This window comes from Dromaius novaehollandiae, chromosome 7 (assembly GCF_036370855.1).
Source record: "Dromaius novaehollandiae isolate bDroNov1 chromosome 7, bDroNov1.hap1, whole genome shotgun sequence".
NCBI lineage: Eukaryota > Metazoa > Chordata > Aves > Casuariiformes > Dromaiidae > Dromaius > Dromaius novaehollandiae.
In genome coordinates, this window is record NC_088104.1 from 32,743,397 (window position 1) to 32,756,281 (window position 12,885).

At 40.6% G+C, this 12,885-nt stretch overlaps 1 protein-coding gene across 1 annotated transcript in view; it reads left to right on the forward strand.

The window, feature by feature from the left end:
- Positions 1–12,534, forward strand: part of GLS (glutaminase) — a 66,039-nt gene extending 53,505 nt beyond the window's left edge. Inside the window, 4 exon segments of the mRNA XM_064515103.1 lie at positions 7,368–7,429; positions 8,530–8,606; positions 8,806–8,869; positions 9,223–12,534. Coding sequence (XP_064371173.1) covers positions 7,368–7,429; positions 8,530–8,606; positions 8,806–8,869; positions 9,223–9,379 — 360 coding nt within the window. The 3' untranslated portion in view covers positions 9,380–12,534.
- The last annotated feature ends 351 nt before the right edge of the window (positions 12,535–12,885 follow it).

Consider the following 12,885-nt stretch of genomic DNA (forward strand, 5'->3'; position numbering starts at 1 on the left):
AATACAGAAATCAGAAGGAAGTGAGTTGTCAGTTTTACTCTACAAGATTGATTTTTGATTTGAAACAATAATCTCAAAAGTTGAATTTCGGTTAAAAAACACTGGAAAGCTTACTATGACTTTGACGAACTCGATGCACAATTTCAAACAAACAACCCACCCACCCCCTTGGGTTTGCTTAAGTTTTTCTTTCATGCTGAGTTGATTTATTTGCCAGCAGACGGTAAAACCTGTCTCATGCCTTTTCCCACCTTCCTCTGTCTGTTGCCGAAATGCTGCCTCGGGTGGAGGTGCGAGAGGCAGCGGTGGCAGCCGTAACCCTGCGGGCCTCGTGCTCTCGGCCGCTGTGGTGCGGTTACTTGCTGACCGCTAGCTGCTCTGGGCTTCGTTTCCCCTAGCGTATTTAGCAGCTGCTGTAGAGCAGTTGCTGACTACTGCCATCCTGATCTGTAGTTAGCGCGATGAGTTAAAGGTTTAAAAAGAAGGTATGTTTGATTTACAAAGTTGTCCAGCATGGTTGTATAGTTTCTAATGAAACGTAAATTCATGAGAAGACGGTTATAGTGGCTGAAATCGTGTGTTCCTTGTGTTTCTGCGTGGTCGGCGATAGACGGTGCCGATGCAGCGAGAACCCGTGTAGGCTACCGAGCGCCCTGGCAGGTCTTGCTGCGGTCGCGGCCGTGACGAGCTCACCTGCCTGAGTTCGGGTTGAGCGCTGCTGGTACTGCAGTGCCGCGCTGCACGGCTCGGCGAGCCCTGGAAGGCCTGCTGTGAGCCTCCCTGAATAAGCGGATTGCTAAGCTGGCCTGGGGTTTTTGCAGCTATAGCAGTACAGGTGTTTAAAGCTGCTTCAGGTATGTATACGTGAAAATACAGCCTCTTGTTCGGCTTCAGCCTGGACAACTCAGCTTCATGGGACTAGATATTTTCAGTGTATACACAAATCATGTTTGAACACGACTGTTAAAACTGTAAGGCAGGTACTGAGGAATAAATAAACATTTCATGAGTCTGTTGGTTTTCTCCCAAGAGCACCAGCTCTGTGAATAATTGCTATGCAAGCAGCATTGCGAGTTAATTCCACCACGGAGGCTCCAAAAATAAACTCCGTGGTAGCAGCTTTGAAAGTTGATGTTGCAGCCCTGGCTCCAAAAATAAGCGTTGCTGCCACAGCTCCTGAAGCTGGTGGAGCTGGGTGTCATGCTGTGACACACGCGCCGAAGAAGAGCTTGCACCACCTAGAGGTAAAGAAACGGCAGCTGGTGCGTTAGAAAATGGATTAGAGAGAAATGACGGTGGCGTTCACACATTTCCTGTGTGAATTTTTTCAAAATACAAAAGATACTATAGCATCTACAAATATTTAGTCTTCTGCACTCTTTCAAATTATATCAGGAAGCTAGGATCAGTAATGTGGAAAATAGGTTTAAAATGAAAAAAGATGGAAACCTTCTGAAGAGGAATAAAAGTTTGATGGAAGAGCTGGTCTTGGCTATATTTTCAAATATTTGTGTGTGATTAATAGGTGCAAGTGTATGCATTAGTTCATTCACATATCCTGTAATTGTTTGTAATATAATGGGGACAAAGACTTTCCCAAGGAATTCTGACATTTTTGAGAGCCGTGTATTGGGTTAATTTGAGGGCAAAAAGCTGTGTTACCACGGCAGTTGGCGTTGCATTGGTGTCGAGGTGGTTGTGCTCTGTTGCTGGTTCCCACCCAAGGAAAACCAGACCCTTATTTTTGCACACTTCAAAAAGTTATTTTGAGAAATTCTTTCTTATGTAGCATTCAGCTTTCTGTAGATTAATATAGTTTTTGTGGTTTAATTCGGGGATGCATAAAGTGACTTCATAGAATATCCATCCTTAGAAATACTGAGAACGGGGCTGTGAAGTTTTGTGTCTCTGCTTTTACCATACGGCTTCAGAGCTGGCCCTCGGTGGAGCGGGGGCTTCGACCGCTTCTTCCCAGCCCCAAATGCTCTAAGTTGGGCTTTTGTCTCCAGGCAGGCTGCTCGTGCTGTAACTGTCATCTAACATCTCTGTTTGTTATGTCAGCTGTAAAATTGAGTTAAAGTTTAGCCATGTTTTGAGATCTCCGCATGCAAGGTGTTATAAACGTGTGCTTTTCCAGCACTGACAGTGTGGACACCTAAATATCAGTTTCCGTTCTTTAAATATACTGGCTTTTATAGGGATCTGTTTGTGCGGTAGCTGAAAAATTGGCAGTTGTAAAAGCTGTAAGAAACATCGGGGGGGGGGGGCAGAAATTAAATGATTTTGAAAAACTGACCTGGAGGGGCATGTTTGTTTACAATTCAGTCTTCATTTTTACTTTTTAAAAAGTTTTTGCTTACCTTTTAGGTAATAAAAGTCACTCAAAAATGTGCCCAAAGTCGCTCCCCAAAAGTGTGCTCCTGGCGCAGCGCTTTCAGCAAGAAATGAGTTTTTAGAAGGCACAGAGACCACTGAATTGTGGCTTCATTTTTTCCTTCCAAACAGCTATAAAAGAAGCCTTGCTTCCCTTTTTGAAGCCTCCAAAATGAGGGGGGGATATCAGAGGTTGCTGGCCCTTCTTCTCCACTCGCTCAGCTGTGTTTCCCCGTGTTGTATCTGCTGTCACCATGCAGACATGCGCACGAAAATGAAGGTTTTGAGAAACAACACGCGTTCAAAGAACCTTTTTGTCCAATATTTTGAATGTCTTTTTCAAAGTTTAACCTGTGAGATTGTTTATAAATATGGTGTAAAGGACTTCAGAAGGGTTGGGATTTTTTGTTTGTTTATCCTTGTTTGTATCACCTTTAGCAGCACCATTTTAAGCTGTTGTGCTTGCCTGTATTCCTAACCACCGCGAAGAACACTGAAGTCAGAAGTAACGTTTTTTTTAGTCTGTCATGTTTACAAAGTGATTTGGGGACTCTCAGGAAGCAGGACACAGTCGTAAATTAAAATCCAGGTTCAGTGACCCTTTTTGTTAAGAGCTTCCCATGGAATTAATCCAGCTTCGAGCTAAATTAATTTTTTTGAAAGGGATTTTCTTCGCCCGGGGCGCCCAGCTGCGCGGCTCAGGTGCGGCACAGCGCCGAGGCGGGCGAAGGGGGCCGCCGGGCTCGTGCGGCCGGCGGGGGCCAAGCACAGGCAGAGCCCCGCGGCTCGCTGCCTCTGGAGCTTTTTCCTGCTGCCCCGAGTTCCCTGCTGCCGCTGCGTTGCTAAAAGTTACTGGAGCCACTTGGTGCAAATGTACCCACCTTACTTTTGAGCTAAACGACAGTAGTATAAAAATCTTGTCATTAAGCCAAGCTCCTTCCAGCGGGGCGGCTCCACAGCCCCGCGGGAGTCGGCGCGGTGCCCCGGGCCGAGGTGGCGCGCGCTGTCGGTCCGTAGCTGTCGGGTGCGTCAGCCTTTCGCCCCGACGTGACGCTGGAGCGGCGGCTGCGGCGGGGGTGTCTGGCTTTCGAGGGCCTTCCCGCGCGTGAGCTCGTGGGCAGAGCACATCAGGTCACTCTGCGCTGGCTCCAGCACCTGGAGTGATTGATTTCTGTCTCTGGGCCTCAGCTTTTCACCTTAAAGAGCAGGTAACGATGGGAACTCGCTTTTTCGTGAAGCGTTTGGAGAGATCTGTCGGAAGGCACTGAAGAGGAGCCAGGCAGTGAGACACATGTTGTTCTTGTACATGGGGGGGGGAACGTCTAAACTTGCTTGTGTCAAGATGATAAATGGTTCCATTTCAGTCTTCTGTAGAAGCATTTCATTTATTTATTTATTTATTATGAAACACAGATCCCGTTTACTCTCTGAAAACGTAACCTGTCATCCCTAGAAAGCCCCGAATACTTCTTCTATTCCAGACATCACTACAACAATTACGTTACGTTTGCTACTTCTTGACGAGCCTCACTAAAATCTTTGAGATGTGATACTTGATTAAAATCCAGTCCTACTCAAGGTACTGTAAAACAAAGATGGTTTTAGAGATCGGACTTCAGCCTCCTGCTCCCTGGGAGCAAGGAAGTCATGTCAGACTCTGCACGGCGCAGGGCTTCCACGTCTCGCTCCGGAGAAATCCCCCCCGAGTAGGGGCGGCACGACACTGCGCTGGTAAATCTGTGCTGGGGGTTGTTCACTGGCCACCCGGACACTAAGGCTGTTCCCTGAGCCTTCCCGCGTGGCCTGGGTTGGAGTACGCGGCTCAGCTGGTCAAGTCAGAGCTGCTCTGTTACTCCGTCTAGTGCAGTTCCCACGTACCACTCGGATCTGTCAGATAATGAGATTTGTTGAAATTTTGCTTGTCACAAGTAACATCAGTATAAAAACACTGAAACTAAGCTTTCTCGTCAGGTTTTTCTTAGGTACACTGAGGAAGTCAAAAAAGTACACTGCTGTCCTGTCTACCAAAGTACTTTGAGAATGTGTTTATTATAAGCATTAAAAATATCAGGGACAGCAGTGTACTTACTTTCCATAGGGATTATGCTCCTGAAATAGCAAAACAGCCTGTGGGTTTCGCCATGTTTCCTCAATTTATAGGCAGTTTGTTTGGGATTTGAAGGAGATTTGTTTCAAACCTTTAGCACAATCAAGCTTACAAGATATTTAAAGTGCAATGTGAAAGCATTAGAATAAGAACCGCTTTAATGCTTTGTAACTTCCAGTACCATATTTGTGCCTTTTTTTTGGCATTTGATTTGTGACCATTTCCTGAATGTGTGTGTTGGTTTTTGGGTTTTCTTTTCTTTTCTTTTGCGCCCCCAGTGTTTTACCTGAAACTTTGGTAGCAGTGGTATAACACAAGGAGAAGGCTTCTGGCCTCTCTGGAGCCTGAGGTCATTTCTGATTTGATCCAATACATATATAGAAAAGGTATTCTCTCCATTTTCCTCTTTTTAATCTTCATACTTATGGAATTGTATGCAGTAGAAAACACTATTTTAGGCCAGTAAGCTGAGAGTTGTGGGGATAGGAAATTTTGGCTTACATTTTGAAGACTTGCCTGAGCTTTGCTCTTGATTTTATGACAGGTGAAGTGAGACCTTAGGCAAATACAAAGCTTCTGTCTGCAAGTTCTTTTCTTGTGATAACTTCTGTTTTGAATTCAAGATGTTTTTTGTATTTGGAATATTTTACATATTTGGGTTTTATTACTGGTACTGTTGTTTCCTACTGCCTTTTAAGCAAATTTATGTGATACCTTATAAAATCCATTAATTTTTTTGATCTGTACTATGCTGCTGATAGAGTGGGGGGAAGTTGCAGTGTCTAGTTGTGTTGTGTTGCTGGCAAATCCAAACTAATTTCTCCATAAAATTGCTAGTCTCATTTGGAATGGGGGAGGTAACCCAGTGGGGGATTTGTTTCAGCTATGATGGCTGCAGTCTGTCTTTTTTTTTTTTTTTTTTTTTTTTTTTTTTTTTAATCAATCATTCCTGGCCAGTTCTTGATAGTTCTTCTGCCATAATGGAAGAATTATAATTGCAGATTTTTTTCTCCTGCTTTTGTATCCCATTATTTTTACTGTTGTATAGACAGCAGTCATATTTCCTCTCAAATTTTCTTTTTCTGAACTAAACAAGCAGAGATATTTTTGTCTGCACTTCTATTTCTTTTTGTTCTTTTGATCAGTCAAGAAGTTGATTTCATAGTATGTGACCTTGGATTTTACAGTATTTCTCTTAAGAAAGGAGTTTTACCTTCTCCATGATTGCTAAGTAGCGTGGCCTAAGATTAGATTCCTTTGACTTCTTTCTTAGGAATCTAAGTTACCCTTTGTTCACATAGATACAAAAAAATAAAAAGGCTTTTTAGGAAAATATGTTTAGCTGAATCCAGAGTAACTCTTTGCCCCAGCTGCAAAGTTATTTTTGGTAAGAAAGGAATGTTTTTAATACACATTTACCTATCTCTGAAACATAAAAAGCCCAGTCAAAAGCATCAGTTAACCTCAGCAGTGGTGCAAGTGAGGACAGAAAGCCCTTTGCTCCTCCTGGTTCAATAAAATGAAGAGTATTTGGCACCTGCAGGATAGAGCCTATTATTCTTAAATTTCTAAATGTAACCAGCCTGGTACGCCTGCAGGGGACAGCAAATCCACTAATGCTCGCTCCTCTCCAGGCAGGGAGCACTCTTGAATCATCCTGATGAAATTTAAAGTTTACTAGACTAAATTCCCCTTTAGTGCTTGCATTTAAATACAGTCAGCAGCCCGGTGTCCAGGAAAGCTGGAGCCTACCATATAAATCAGCTCTCTGCAACAGCCTTTGCTTCTGGTCGGAGCAAAGTTTGTATCGGTGTTGCTAGAGGCAGGTAAAGGAGCAGGTAGGCTCTTACGTCGGATGGATCTCGTACTGCAGACGGAGCAGGAGCTGCAGGAGTTCGTGGATGGCTGGAATAAGGAAAACGTCTGGTTTTCCCCGTGTGTTTCCATTCTGGTCTTTGTGCCTGGTGCATATTTGAGATGTAATAAATAGGAAGCAGTTCCACTACTTTGGTTTATAGATAGATATTTGCTATCTGTGGCAGTGTTTGTGAAACATGCTGCTGTGGTACGCCTAACCGCCTATCTCGCCCATTTTAGCTGTTGTTAAAACTTGCAGAGTTACCGTCGCCATGATGTGTTAATAATGTAGGTAGGACAAGGCTTGTAGCTAGAAGTATCACTTTTCTTTTATTAGTCATCAATATAGCTGAGAAAACAAAGTACTCTTTGCCTGAGATTTTACCTATGTTGATCTAGAAAGATCCTATCTTCCTCTGCCTACAAACCTTGCTTTTCTTGTACTTGTTCGCTACGTGACAAAATTGCTTAAAACTGTTTATTTGTAGAAAGCACCTATATTAGATGTATGCTAGGAAAACCTGTGATTTAATGCAAAACCAGTATTATTTCCTCTCTTCTACTAACATAGATTTCTGTTAGCAATCGGAGGATTGTAAAAACCTTACTGTAAAAACCTTACTTTTCCAGAATGACTTTCGTTTGTTTATGGTTGTGAGTTGTGCCAAGCGATGCAGTCTTTGTAATTCAACATTCGCTATCACTGAGCAATTAAAGAGAAAAACACAGTTTGTCCACACAGCGAGGCTCTTGCGCTTTACCATGGTAGAATACGAATGCACATTACGGTTCCTTACTGTCCTTTGGGACTTCAGCCTTGGACAGACAGACATAAAAGTACCAGTAACAAAGCACATTGGAATGGATTCTTAAAGCGTTTTTACACTTTCCTGGCTACATTTTGCAGTATAGAGAATAAAATGGACAAGTTCATGAGCACTGACCAGCTGACCATGCTGGGCTTTCTGGGTTTTTGTTTTCTCTTTTGAGTGAAGAAACTCAATAAACTGGACTTCATCTCTCTTCACAGGTAAAGTCTGTGATAAATCTGCTGTTTGCTGCCTACACGGGGGATGTGTCTGCGCTCCGGAGGTAAAATAGTGTGGGGCTGGGGACAGGAAAGCCACTTGTTTTGTATCTGCTGTTGTTGCTTACTTATGAATAAATGCTTCTGCCCATGATGGGGAAATCAGAGCTGCAGTAGGGAGGAAATATGTTCTATTAACATGCTTTTAACATCTTTTAGTTACTGCATTTTAATTGTTTTAATTGAATGCAATAATTAAATTGCATTCAACAAAACAAGGAGTCAGATAAAATGCATTTAAAAAAGGTTTGAAAAATCATACCTTTGCACAAGTTTAGAGAGAGGTAGAAAGATGTTAAAAAACAAACAGCCAAAACACAAACAACAAAAAGTTGTACTGTATCCCGGCAATTTGCTATAATCCTGTTGCTCTCCTTTTCTTTGGATCCTATTGAATTAGCTTTCCTTACTGTTTCTTTTTATAGTGATGGCACAGAATTCCAGCTGAATTCTAGCCTGCTTTTTGATTCAATTAAGAAACTGCCAGAAAAAATCAAGTTGCAAAATGTATGTTGTCATTGGAGACATTAGGAAATCTAGCTTTGATTTCTAATCTCAAGTAGAATCTGGCAATGTTTAAATCAATAGTAGTAATAGACTAAATAAACATATCAATTTGACTAGAATACATTTGAGTATAGTTAATAGGATGAAAAAATATGTATAGGTTACCTCTGTCCCTGAGCAATATAGGAAGATAAAAGAACTGTTCCAGTACCTGTAACACCGTGCAGGATTTTCAGACTTGAGAGTCTTCTCCAGGTTTCCTCAGCTGACGTGAAATTTAATTTGCCTTACATGACATAGCTTGTCCATGTTACATCTTAAATCAGATGTGTTGGCTGTCACATACCCTCCAATGATATTTTAAGAATTGTTTTGCTTTGACAACTACAGGTCAGAAAGTAAGTTAAACCCCTACTTTATTTTCAAAGCCAAAGTAGCAAGAGCCCCTTTCAATGTGACTGGAGATATGATGTGCTTTTGATACCATTTATTCTTTTGCAGCAGATGTTTCACCATTTTAGCATAGTGGTATTGTTGCATGCTGGTTTTGTAATTGTTTCTTTAAGTCTACAAAACTTTTCTGTAACTTTTTTTTTAGATTTGCTCTATCAGGAATGGATATGGAACAAAGAGATTATGATTCACGAACAGCATTGCATGTGGCAGCTGCGGAAGGTACTGTCTTCTCCTGTATAACTTGCTATCTGTTAATGGGATTTGATCAGTTATCTTTCAAGTATCTCCACTCTCTCTATATATGTTTTGTTTTAGTGTGTGTGCGTGTGTTTATGTATATATACATATACCCCCCCATAAAATATTTTTTATATTCATATAAATAAAATTACATTACATAATTCTGCTTTTCTTACAGGACATGTGGATGTTGTTAAATTTTTATTGGAAGCATGCAAAGTGAATCCTTTTCCCAAAGACCGGTAGGTGTTTGTACTGCCACCTGGAAGGAGAGATGCTCTATTAGCCAATTACATAAGGAGAATTATTTATTAAATAATAGTGGAAGTTATTCACCAAGTATACTGAAGCAGAAGGAACAGAATCCCACTTGTTCTCTGTAGACTTTCCAGAGAATGTGGAAATAAAAGGTGGTGAAACCATTATAATCATTATTTGAAAGGTTATGCTCAGCTGACAAAGTATTTTCAGTTACTGAACTTAGTGTGTTTTGTGGACTTAATTATTACAACAACATGTAAAGAATCAGATTTTTTGGTGCTTTCAGCTCCATACTTGCATGCTGATCTTACGAATACTGTGTTCCTTCCTGCAGATGGAATAACACTCCTATGGATGAAGCTTTACATTTTGGACACCATGATGTATTTAAAATTCTTCAAGAATATCAGGTCCAATACACACCATCAGAAGACTCCAACAATGGAAAGGAGAACCGAACGGTTCATAAAAATCTAGATGGCTTACTATAATCATCCTCAGCTAGATCCTAAGAATCAAATCACTTACCTATTTAATTGTGGTATACATAAGTAATGAAGAGCGTGTGTGTTTCTATCTGATAGTGGTATATATTTTACAGAAGTGTCTGTTACTTCAGTGTTATGTTACAGGAGTTTCTATACGCACAGGACAAATCCAATCTCTCAAAAGACAGAACCAAGTAAGAATCTCCCTCCATAATGTGAGCAATATTACCTCATGCTGCATACAATTGATGTATAAAAATATTTAGCTGTTGTTGGCTTTACTGTGCACTACTTAATTTATTTTTGTGTTCTGTGTGAACTCTAGTCTGTGGTCACAAATTTTCGGCTGAATTCTTGTTTCTAGAGCCCTGTGTTTCCAGTATGGCCAAGCTGAGCCGGAGTACTGTCAGGTCTAAGTGTCAGTGAGGTTTTTTGAGAGCTGAGGGTGCTGATGTAGATGTAGGCTGGGTGTGTTAAGGAAGGATCTGCACTCAGCTTTATAAAAAGAATTTCCACACAACCTTGTTTACATAATATAAATATCAAAAGAATATATTGGCGACAGTTGTCAATGGTCTAGGCTTGTCCTTAGAGAGTCTTGTCAGGGAATCTGTTTTAAGGTTTGTTTGACCAAATGGCACAGAGGAGTGTGACTTGTAACATCTAACAGTGTCTAGTGTTCTTTTGAGGTGTTTTTTTCCAGATCCCTTTGTCTAGTTTCCCTCCCCTCTCCATGTTCAGCTGCTAATGTACTTCCTCCTCGACTGGGGAAAGCGGGTGCTTCCACTCTATGCAGTTGTGTTCCTTGCAGTACGTTTGCACTACAGCAAGCCTTGACAAGCTGCAAAAACCCCATTTTGGGCTTAGCTTTGTTCTTGGCAGTTACACCAGGAACCAGTGAGGGGAATGTAAGTATGTGAAAGGCAAGGTACTAAACCAAATATTATATGTAGATCTGATTTAATTTAGGCTTGTAATAAGGAACACGGATGGAGTGAAACAGCTTTAAGGAGCATAGAGCCAATCAAAGCATGAGCAGAGCAGGAGATAAGCCAAATTTTGGGTATGCTCTCATGTGCTAGGATCAACCAAGGAGCAGGATATTTATATTGGTGGAATTACACTGGTGTAAAACAGGAGCAGCAGTTCAGCAATAGGAGCGTAATTCAGTGATTCCTTTAGTGGTGAACTGTGGCCACTAGCGCCAGCGTGGCATGTGCTACATCATGGGAAATACAGTTGCAGATACTTGCTGTTTGCAGAACTACTATGTTATGCCAGTTCCCTATCCCATGTGCAATTGTTTTTACCAATAAAGTGGCACAAAACCTCAAAAGTGAGCATGTAAACTTGAGACTTTGACATTCACAAAACACGACAGTTGTTGGACACAGATTTTAGGCATGAATCATGCAGCACATGGAAAAGGAGATTACACTTGAGAATTGAATATATGGCTATTTTTATCCTAACACACAATGTACAAGTCATTAATAGATTTTGCAGTTCAGATTCTCTGTGTTTAGGCACCAAAATCCTCCTGAAATAATGGCTAAATTATTTTTTAGAATGGTGCAGGCACTTTATACAAGTAATCTGAACCACACTGTCCTTCTTTTGCAAATGGGAAAATTGAGGCATAAAGAGAAGTAAGTTCCCTGGAATGACCCGGCAGGTCGGTATAGTTCAGAGTAAATCATCTTGAGTTCCTGTACAGTCCTCTAGTCAATTTGCCATACTGCCTCCTCCAGGGAGGAAAAATCAAATGGAAAAGTGCTTGATACTCATCACAAGTAATGACTGATTTCATGATGGTATCTTGGAAGAGTCCGAAAGTCTAAAGCCCTGAAATCACATTTCCAAGCTTGCCAGCATGGTTATCAAACACTTTTTCTCCAGAATCTTACTGCTCTTAAGCTGCTTTTTTTGCTGAAGATCAGCTATTTTTCTGAAGACTTGATATCTTTCAACTTGTTGTTTTCATGTCCTGTGTCACAGCCACCTCAGTTCTAATCAAGAACTAGAAGAAATGGCCTTTGGCTCCTTATTGGGCCAGACTGGTCGCTGCTAAGTAGCACAGGGCCTTTTTTTCTCCTGCACCCTAAACTAAATCCCAACCTGCTTTCTCTGGCAAGAGATCCATCAAAATTAGTATAGAGGAGTAAAGTCTTTCAGATGGACTGTAGTTTAGTATTCTATATCTCACTGCTAATCTGATTTTTTCCATGTTTTTTTCTATGAAAACTTATCCTCTAGGTTCTCAGAAAAATATCTGATTTAGTTTTATTTAACTAAAATTAAATATGCATTGCTCAAACTGACATTTTAAAAAAGTCAGGTATATTATACACACACACACACACATATACACATATATATATATAAAAGAAAAACACAAAAAAGAAGGCATTTTAACTAAGTAACATAAAGATCATGGCTGTCCCTGAACTTAATGCTTTCCTGAATCATACTGAATGCTTTTGGCCAGAGTCTTAGCTTCAGCGCATTTCTGCTGGTTAGTTTTAGTATTTTCTCATTATGAGAAGATGCATTACTTTGTAATGCAATAGTGTCCAATTTAGTGGTTATTTAGACATGGAGTTACTTATAATATATGCAGTACATTGGTTTGGCTGTTCGTCTTTCATGACACTGACATATAGATTTTTAACGTAAATAGCTTTTGGTTATCTCATCAAATGCTGACTTCCTTATGCTCCAAAGAGGATTTTCCCCCACTCCTTTCTTTTAATGTCATGTACGTGCTTCTGTATCACAAACTAAAATGGTTAAGCTAACTTAATGCTTTGTACACAGAAATATTGTGCTAGTCTTAGCATTAATTAGCCTATCTTTGTGAACAAAATGTATTGTTTTTTGGTTTTTTTTGTTGTTTTTTTTTCTTCAGAGCTGGGTGGGCTATCAGTGACCATACTTACTGGCAGTGTACTTCTGGTCATTGTAACTGGTTGGGCTGATCTTGACTTCTAGATTCTGTATTGTGGGGAATAGACAGTGATGAATGTATTTCTAGCAGTTTCCCATGAATGAATCTAAATTTGAGCTGTACTGGTTCTGAAAATGAAAGTTATTTATTTTAAGAAATACAATCCAGATGGTGTTGCTTTTTACAGCATAATAAATGGGAATACAAAGAAGGTGGTGGTGGTGCTTTTTATTTGTTATCTATGTGATTGCAATTCAAATAATCATTATTAGCTTCAGTCCTGGGGAAGGCTGTCCCAGAAAACCTACTCTGTTCATTTCCATTCTGCAATGCCTACAAGAAATCATAATGAGTTTTATATGATCTCGCTTTTTTAAAGCAGACTCTTAGAACCATGTCATTTCACTGGTTGCTTTTTGTTTGGCCACATTCCCTCAATGGCTTCATCTTTCTCTTGCCTACTCTTCACTCCTATCCCTTATCTCACCAACAGTTTTTTTCCTTTTATTATTCTTCTGCCTGTGTAAAGTAGTATAAAAGTCTGAGTAGTGTGAGACAAGGG